Source organism: Diachasma alloeum, unplaced genomic scaffold (assembly GCF_001412515.2).
Source record: "Diachasma alloeum isolate Michigan unplaced genomic scaffold, Dall2.0 Dall_scaffold_00213, whole genome shotgun sequence".
NCBI lineage: Eukaryota > Metazoa > Arthropoda > Insecta > Hymenoptera > Braconidae > Diachasma > Diachasma alloeum.
Window position 1 is genome coordinate 2,144,497 of NW_021680378.1, and position 9,861 is coordinate 2,154,357.

Sequence of the window (9,861 nt, forward strand, 5' to 3'; positions counted from 1 at the left end):
TGCATGATTTTTTTTTCATTTTTCATCTCAAGTTTCGGCCTTGAATGGTTATTTTTCGTTTATGAACATCATAAATCGGGGAGGGTGAGGCAAAATGAAGCAGGCGAAAAACTTCGACGCAATTCAAACAAAGGAAAAATTTTTTTATCAAATTTTGGTTATCATCTTTTTTTATATTGGAAGTACTGATGAGAATAATAATTTTCTCTTCATCTTATAATTCAATTAACGATAATTCAAGTAATTAGATTAAGCCGACTACCCTTTTCTTTTTTTGTTCAATAGAAATTCAGCATCACATTTTCCTTTTTCCCGATCTGGATCTCCTCTTGGGTCTTCCTCTGGAATTCCGATTTTGCTCTTTCATTTTCTTGTTCCATTCTACTGAATGGAAAATTATTATTCTCATCCGTACTCCCAAGAATAAAAAAAGTTGATAAAAAGAAACATAAAAAAAAAATTTTTTTTTACTTGAATTGCGTCATTTTATTTGCCCGCAGTCTCCCCTATTATTCGTTGATTAATCATTGGTTGTCGATAGTTGAAGATTTCAAACGCATCGAAATCGCCAATGACGTCACAAGGGCGGTCGAACGCTGGACCAGTCACGGAATGGCTCGAGCCAACCTAACCCAATTTTGACGTGCGCCTTGTCCAATGGGGGACGGCAATTCCCCTCGCTCCTCACATTCGACCAATGGAGCGCTACCCAGTATTGCCCTTGTCAGTTTGTGACGTCATGACCGAAATCATAGGTTTTAAAAACATCTGATTATCAATCAATTATTGTAAAATATCTGGGCAATATTTCTCCATAATTCTTGCCGTCTGGCTGTCTATGGATTGCGCAAGATGGGATCCATGCAAGTTCCACATTGTTTTGGTTAGTCTTCACGCACGAAAAAATTTAATAGAAGAACCTAGCGAATTCGTTGGAAATTTCTATTGGATGTCAATGGAAAAAGTCAATAGAATTTGATTTGATACCTTCACGGACGAAAAAATTTAATAGAAAAACCTATCGAATTCGTTAGAAAATTCTATTGAATTTCTATTGAACTGTTCTATTAGTTTTTGGCCGATTCTGTTGAAATGTTCAATAGAAAATATTCAGTAGAAAAAGTCAATAGAATTCAATTTTTCTATATAACTTATTCTACTGAGATATTTTCTATAGAAAAGAAAAATATAATTTAAAAAACTTAGAAAATTTGAGTAGAGCAAATTCTATAGAAAATATATGAAAAGAATAAGTTAAATACAAAAATGGAATTCTGTTGACTTTTTCTATTGAATGTTTTCTATTGAACATGTCAATAGAATCAGCCAAAAACTAATAGAAAGTGTAATAGAAATTCAATAGAATTTTCCAAGGAATTCGATAGGTTTTTCTATTAAATTTTTGAGTGAGTGTTATTCTTTTCTCATTCTCTTCAAATATTTTCTACAGAATTTCCTCGGTTCAAATTTTCAGTTTTTTTTCATTCGATTTTTAATTTCTTCTCATCAAGAAAATCAAACAAAAAAAAAAAAAAATTTAAGCCGAGAAAATTCTCTAAAAAATATCTCAAAAGAATAAGTTACATAGAAAAATCGAATTCTTTTCATTTTTGCTATTAAATATTTTCTCTTGAGCCGTTTCAATAGAATCGGCCAAAAACTAATAGAAAGTTCAATAAAAATCCAATAGAATTTTCTAACGAATTCGCTAGGTTTTTCTATTAATATTTTCATCCGGGTTTATGAGCGATACTGCCTGTGTACCTCAGAGCTTACACAGGCAGAAGAGCAGAGGTATGAAGGCCCCGATAGCTACGAAAACCGGTAGCATTATCGATGAATCGTCGATTGAGTAGGGGTCAGGGGTCCGGGGACCACTCGTGTGTCTACTGCGAACTGGAGATTCTTCCTCGTCCTCCTGCATCCCGTGGTATTCCTCTGGGTCTTGGGGGATGGGACCCAGTTGTGGTACATCTGATGGAATTAACGGATCAATTAGGATTTTTTGTAAATTCGATTTTGAAGGCATTGATTCAGTAGTAAAGTGGTAAAACGGTCCAAGTCGATTTTGACTATTGGCCAGTTTTCATTGAATATCTCGGAATCTAAGGGGGCTAGCAAAATTTGTGGCAGGAGCTTTTTTGTAGGGCGCATTGAGGACTACAAAAAAGGTCATGACAAAAATTTCCTTATCTCCTTCAGATTAGGAGATATTCCTCGAAAACTCAGGCAAGGGATTAACCGTTAAGAGTTAACGGTTTCATTTTTAACATCTTGATACAGATGACATTATTTTCGTAACGAGGGGTTTTGAGAGAAAATGGCAGAACGAATTTCACATCTTGTAGAATATTGAATGAAATGATTCTTTTGATGAGTTATTTTAAGAGAGAATGTTAAACGTTTTTTCAATTTTACAGAAGAAATGGGAAATTATAAAAAAAAAGACGTCACATGTGATGTATTGCATTTTTTCAGATGAATGCAGAATTAATTTGGGGAATATTTTGAGAAACATCTTCTGGAGAAAATGAGTAGAGGACTTTCTGCGGAAAATGGAGAAATCTTGCGTTTTTCCATAATTTTGAACGAAATTCACAGACTTTTTTTCTATGTCCTGAAAGAATCATTTAGGGAATCATTTATTAATTTAGTGTAAAATTTCCTGATCCACAAGAAAAGTAACTTGAAATTTTCTCCCGAAACCACTCGTTTTTTTAAAGATAAATAATAAACTTGGATTATTGGATCTGAGAAAGTTCTTTTATCTGAAGATATTATTGTTGAAAATGAAATGTTTGTCAGTTGAGTGTCGTCACAAGACGTGCATTCAAGCAAAATTTCAAAGCTGATTCATCGCGTTTTACTTTATTGCTGACAAAACAAAAATTTACGGTAAAAAACTCAGAACAACTTGGAAGGGAAATACATAAAAAATTACGATGGGCCGGGTGCAGCAGGGCCTGTTTACGAAATAAATCTCCAAAAATAAATTTATGTCAGTAGTAAATTTTACTCCACAGTTGGACACATTCGGTCGCAATTATCGACTGAATATCTCATAATAATGGATATTACTGGCAAATAGTGATAATCCATCGATATATTACGTTATTTGGTGAAAAATCTTCGATGAACTTGCAATCAAAATTGATTTTTAGATTAATCTCATTTGTTCCAATACTTGACTGAGGATTTAGTTCACAGGGTTTGATGCAACCACCTGTATGATTTTTGTATTATCAAATTAGATCCTGTAATTGACCTCGTCCTGTTAGGTCTTAATGAAAATGAAATGAAAACGAAATAGGAGAGGCTGGGGTAAAATGGACACTTTTGACTTTTTTTTTAATGTTAATGATGGGTTGAAATGTTGATGAAATTTAGTAATTTTTTTTTCAATGCAAACAACAATTATTTCCCATTGTGATGAGCTTAAACTGATCTCAATTAATAAATTTGTTTCTGAGTTATGAATAATGTTAAAAAAGTCTAAAGTGTCCATTTTCCCCCACCCTCCCCTAAAAATGAAATGAAAACGAAATAAAAATGAAATGAAAAATGTCTCCACATTTCCTTTTGCAATGCCCTCCATGGAAAAATATACAAGATATGAACGAATTTCCTCCATTCAAGCCACACTCCTCAAAATATATTTTCCCACGTGAGCACACTTATGAAAAAATCGTACAGACATTCCCTATACGGATTGCGTATAGAAATTCTATAGGATTTCCGTATATGATATCCGGACATTTCTATACGAATTATTTCTATACATAAATTTTCACATCAATTTTTGTTTTCATACGAAAGATGTCTAAACGCTCCAGAGAAAAACGTAGAGAAATGTCGCAACTCCATACGACATGGTTCTATACATGTGGCAGTGGGCCGTATAGGATCAAACCTATAGAAATCGTATAGAAATAATTTGTGTAAAAATATCCGGATAGAAATATCCGAACATCATATACGAAAACCCTATACAAATTCTCCGTATGGAAAATTTCTATACGATTTTTTCGTACGTGTGTAACTCACCTTGTTCAGTTAGGTCTTTATGAAATGAAAATGAAATGAAAAATGTCTCCACATTTCCCTTTATAATGCCCCCCTGGAAAAAAAATACAGTATATCGTCGAATTCAAAGTAGCTCTACCCTTACGGTAAATTCAAAGATTATTAAAAACTGCAAAAAAATTGCAGAAAACTCGATTACATTCGGAATTCTAATTTCTTTCTCAATTTAATTATCGTTTTGGTTTTTCAAAGAAGAAATGTTTAAAAATCAGGATTTAACCCATCGTCTTATGTGAAAATCAACATTTCCATTGTAATCAAAGATTAAAATCTTATGTGTTTTCATTAATGTGAAAAAATCAAGAATTTTGTTGACACCTCATAAAAAGTAATTCACAGTTTTGCAAACAAGTTTTATTATTTATTTATAAGAGGGAAATGTCTGAAAAAATAACAATATTTTGCGAAATTTAATTTTGATAATACTGCCTGGGTATGAATTTTTTCAATTTTTTCCATGCAATTTAGTTGACAAATTAAAAAACTGAAAATATCCAAAAGTACAGCGTAGCCCGGCCGAAGGGTAGAGCTGCTTTAATCCATTCAAACCATATTCCTCAAACTATATTTGTTCACACCCCTGCACGGAAAGTTCATGCTTCCCCCCCGCTCATCAAAGAGCAAAATACGAACTTTCCTTTGCAGGCGTGTTAAAAAATGGCATGTTCACCTCGGGCGGAAAGTCTTGACTTTGAGCCCTTGATGCACAACATACTATTCCCACGTGAGTCCCCCCCAGTCCTCCCCCAATGTCTTACCATCAACAGTTCCCTTGATGACAGCAATAGCATTGACTTTGGGGTTGTCTCTATACCCCTTGATAAACTCCACCCGTATCTTTCCCCCAAGAATGTCCGACTCCTCTTCATTATAAATCAGCTTGCCCCGTTCCACCCTGAAGGGCACATGCTCGTCATGAGCGATTCCTCTCCCCACCCTCTCGAAAATATCCAGATCAGTGACAACCGTGTGATCCCCATTGAGCACCACATCGAATACTTTCATGTTCGGTGAGTTGAAGTAGACCTCGCAGAACTTGAGGACAAGTACGTAGTCGCCATCCTCGCTGATGGGTATGTCATACCCAAATGTCGAGTGATGATACCTCTCGGTCTGGTAGAGAATCTGATCCATGGTGTTGACCCTTCCAATGATCAGTTGCTTTCCGTAGTCCGAGGCTGTCCCAACTTTGCCCATCAATGGGTCCCTCATGTATCGGACCCCATAGCTGTCCGTATGGGTCTCACCCCCCGCGTTAATCGCGTAGATCACCTCCAGACACACCGCATTGGGCAACTCGAGTGTGACAATAAACAAATGCAAGATTATCATGCACCTGGAGACTCCCAACATCTCGACCTTTATCCGCAGACTCATGTCATTTGATTCTCCGATTTATTTGATTTGTGTTGGGTCTAGGATTTCAATCTCACTCGCATTCCTGACGACTCTAGGTTATGTACAGTCGAGTGTTGGAGCACTGGGGTTATTGTTACTATGTTCAGTCTCACGGAGAATGGGTGTCCGCCCTTGGGGATGGGGTTTCTCTCTCAAGTTTCCTGGTTTTTTCAGCGGGTGAGGACGAGCTTTGGGGATACTGCCCGGCGTGGCCACGTACAGCCACGTATATACATTGGAGGTACTTCCATTCTCTCTCTTCTTCTACTCGTCTCTCCTTCTCCCACATCTTCTCATGACACTCACTATACTATTTCTCTAAAGTTTTTTTCCCCCGCCGTTTTCCCTGTGATGTCTTGACGTTGAAATTTATAGATGGCGCTATTAATCGGCCATAATAATCCGCGAGATTCGAATTATTGTTGGAAAATAATTTGAATAGTTCAGAAAATTAAAAAATATACCGGAAATAGAAGAATAAAGAAAGTCTGGAATACAATGGACAAAGAGAACGAAAAACAGCATCGCAAGCGTGAGAAAAACCGTTACGGAAATAGTAAATGTCAAATACTTGAGTTTTGTTCTTATAATTTACAACCCTCCAAAATTCTCGTTGAGTAAACACTTTCCTCGAAAATCCAAAATTTAGAGAAGAAAATAAATTTAACGGTTACGGTCCCATGTCGTAAAATCTCAGTTCTGGTTATTTCGAAAGTTTCTCTGTTTCACGTGACCAACACGTGTGGGCTCTCCTTTGTTCATTGTTTCGCTAGGCTGAGGGCCTGAGACCCTTCGCGACGAAGTTTCACGACGTCACACGCTCCCCTTCTTCCCCTTTTTTCATTTCCCCGCTTTTCATTGAGTTTCACCCTTCCCTCTCCCCTGGGCCAGGATTGCGCGCGCAACTTTTGGTCCAGTGGGGTTGCTGGACCCAACCCTTGGAGTTAAGTTTAAGTTTAAGTCAGTTCCATCGTGGAAATTGGTGGTGAAGCCTTCAGCTTCCAGCTTCTCTCTTCAAATAGTTTTTCAGTAGAGTTTTTCTAGAGTTTATTAAATTCATTTTTTTTAGTGCAAAGTTTAAAGTCTGAAGTTGAAGTATTTTGCATATCTTAAGCACTCTCTTAAGCACTTGTGTTGAAATTATTTCACAATTCAACCCTTCCAACCAAATATTCTGGGATTAAACAATTGGACTTCGATGGAATGCTCATCAGAGCTTTGGCGGCTAACGAATCTACAATTAAAATTGGCGCTTTAAATTCTATTGGCGCCACTGTCCTCCTAGTTACTTCGGTAGGACATAACATCCCCACCATTCACTCCGATTCCATCATTCCGCCCCAGCGAAACCGAGCAGCAAGCACGACAAGACGACAACGCATTTTCAGTCGGTCTTCGCACCCTACTTCAGCTCGTTCAGGAACTTAAGGAACTTCCGCAGTAAGTATACTTGGTGAAAATTTCGAAATGGTATAAAGACGCAATATTTGGATCATATGTTGTTGAGCACATTCAAAAACTATTCCCAAAATTTCAAGTACCTTGTCGACCCTATTTTCGAGATATACATCGTCAAAAATGGAAAAAACACAAAAATTGAATGTTTGGCGATGCATATTTCAAAAATGGGATGGACCAGGGACTTGAAATTTTGGGAATATCTTTTTAATGTGGTCTTTATACCATTTCGAAATTTTCACCAAGTATACTTACTGTGGAAGTACCTTAAGTCCACGACTGTACAGTTGTGGGAGTACGAACGCCCTCCCCCTCGAAGAACGAAGCACGAATCATAATGAACGAGCGTAAGGACATGGGACTTTTCACATTCATGGACGATTATTTATCAAAAAATATTAATTATCATAATTAATATAAATAAATTCCAATTCTGAATATGTAATTTAAATCATCGCATCTTCACGCTTATTTCGATAGAAATATTGGATGACTAATGATGTGTGTTCACCTTAGCTAAACGAGCGTAGGGTCATTTACCTTAACCAATATAATTTACAATCGTCAAAAGAAGTTCGTAAAGAACGTGAAGTTGGATCCTGTATAAGTCTATATGGGATGCAACTTCACGTTCTTTACGAACTTCTTTTGACGATTGTACAATCATTTACTAAAGTTCTGAAACGATCTGAACTTGGATCCTATGTATTTTGTTTCAGAACTTCAGTAAACGACTGTATACGCTCAATTCTTCTGTCATATAACGGTCATAAATTTGTCATGTGACAAAAAAATGACGAACATTTTCACATTTCTACTCTTGATGCCGTGCACGGAGAGAAACATTCAATAAAAATTACATATCTGTTCCGTAATTCCGGAGCAAAATGTGGTTGTAGGAAATTTTACGGAACTGTCACGGAATTTTTCCAGAGCGTTACGTGTTTTTTATCTGAATCTCCTGTGAAAAATTACGATACCGTCGCTTAAATTTTCTGAGTCGATTCCATAATTGGTGAGCGAACTGCGAGTTCTGTAATTTTTACAGAACATTTCTCTCCGTGTGAGTCACTCCAGTGTTGTTCTGCCCAAAGAAATTCTTCAGGAGGAAGAGATGGGATCGCAATGTCCCCGATTGACAAATAGCCCTGACAAAATTATTTTACACATAAACGAGTTGAAATTTTATTATTTTCATAAATGTCTTCACAAATGTACGGTTAAATAATGTTTTAATGATTAGTAATGAATTATTAGTTCATAAATTGTGAAAATGGTTTCCTAAAATTCCTCAAATGATTTTCCAATCATTTCGTCGATTGGGTCCACACCCCAACCCTTACCCCTACTGTTAGACGGTCTGCGGCCCCTGTTCTGCCATGGGCGGGAACCATCGCCGCTACGTCTGTTGCCATTATTAGCTGATGTGCCAGAATTAGACTGATCCCTGCAGTCTTTATGGAAATTTTCGAATGTAGATCTCTTCAAAATTTTTTGGAATTGTGATAGTGGACAAGTCATTCCACAGCCAGGAATAGTCAGCTGAACAGAGGTTTTTATCAGAGGTGTGCCATTGTTGTACAACACCTAAATATAAAAACAAAATCAAATTATTCATAAAATATTGTTTTCAAATCATCTAATTTTCGTCAAATGTCCACCAACCTTGACATAAAATTTATTCCGCATCTTGTGCAACTCCAATGTGACAAAACTGCCGTAATTAGGAATATGCTGGAAGTCATAAACCTGCAGAGCAGCTAGAAGTCCGGTTAGGTGGACATCATTTCCCACGTAGACAAATACTCTCCTTTGCTCATTACCCCTCACGTAATTGTTAACATTGTTCAAGAATTGTTTGATGTGGGTACCTCCAGTCAGGCGCTTCATACTATCCGAGTCGGTCAGGAGCTTATTCCCCAGAAGAACCAGATCCTTCAAAGGTCCATTTACAAATAGTTCCTCCTTGAGGGTCTCTGAGGGAAGGCCAATATTCGCCTAAAAGGATCCAATTATGATTAATATTGTAAAGTTATAAGACCATTTATCAATAGAAAGAGTTGATTAAATAATTGATTTAGAAAAGAGACGATCGTACATGAAGGTGGTTGAGAGGGAGGAAAAGAACAAATACGCAACAATATGATTTTGATTAAGGTATATTTGCTATAGGATTCCCTATAGAATTTCCTATCAGATTTATGAACCTAATCCTGACACTAGTGACCGATTGGTTTCAAGTCTCAATTTTGTGTGTTACTTTCTATAGAAAACCCTATAGTGAATTCTATAGGAAATCCTATAGAAAATCCTATAGGAAATCCCACCAGAAAAATCCTGTAGGAAATGTTCGAATTCTCCATAGGATTCTTTCATACGTGATGCTCCCTGTCAACTCCATAATCAATAAATTACCCGATTTCACTGATCCGAATGCACTTTTTTTCAATCGGACGAAAATTCAATGAGACAAAAAAGAAGTTGACCAAAAAATGAGTAGACGAAAAAAAAGTGGGAAATTGCTTTTGACTTCGTATAGCATAGTTATTTTTACTAGTACGTTAGCAATATGTTTTCGAATGGTCATTTGCACATCATTCTCTTCTATCGTAGATCATTTATCATTTTATTTTATTTTGTTCAAATGAACCATATCTTCTGTTTAATCGTCTTATTTTCGGCTGATATGTAACATGAATGGAAATTTGAGGAAATACGAAAAATCGCCGGTGGTCGGGTTTGAACCCACGACCCTTAGGTTCCCAGTCTGAGACTCACGCCCATGGCTATTCTCTCAGTATCGTCTCTTTAATCAATTGTGTTCGATTTCTCGTGAAATTGCTTGGATAAATCAAATGAAAGAATGATGCTAGTGAAAAGAAAATCATGTGATAATATAACGGAGGGGGGGGGGGGGGGCAA

At 36.8% G+C, this 9,861-nt stretch overlaps 2 protein-coding genes across 2 annotated transcripts in view; both read right to left on the reverse strand.

Annotated features, from left to right (window-relative positions):
* Window positions 1-1,658: 1,658 nt before the first annotated feature.
* LOC107037034 (malectin-A) lies at window positions 1,659-5,769 on the reverse strand. Its single transcript, XM_015255353.1, has 2 exons — window positions 4,842-5,769; window positions 1,659-1,974 (listed from the first exon to the last, which is right to left on the reverse strand). Exons 1-2 carry the CDS (start codon window positions 5,458-5,460, stop codon window positions 1,766-1,768), a joined length of 828 nt encoding a protein of 275 aa, XP_015110839.1. The 5' UTR covers window positions 5,461-5,769; the 3' UTR covers window positions 1,659-1,765.
* A 2,362-nt stretch (window positions 5,770-8,131) lies between these two features.
* The window catches only part of LOC107037043 (venom acid phosphatase Acph-1), a 5,579-nt gene continuing 3,849 nt past the window's right edge, over window positions 8,132-9,861 (reverse strand). Inside the window, exons 3-4 of the mRNA XM_015255362.1 lie at window positions 8,605-8,937; window positions 8,132-8,526 (exon numbers count right to left, since the gene is read on the reverse strand). Coding sequence (XP_015110848.1) covers window positions 8,221-8,526; window positions 8,605-8,937 — 639 coding nt within the window. The 3' untranslated portion in view covers window positions 8,132-8,220. The remainder of the gene's footprint in view (window positions 8,527-8,604; window positions 8,938-9,861) is intronic.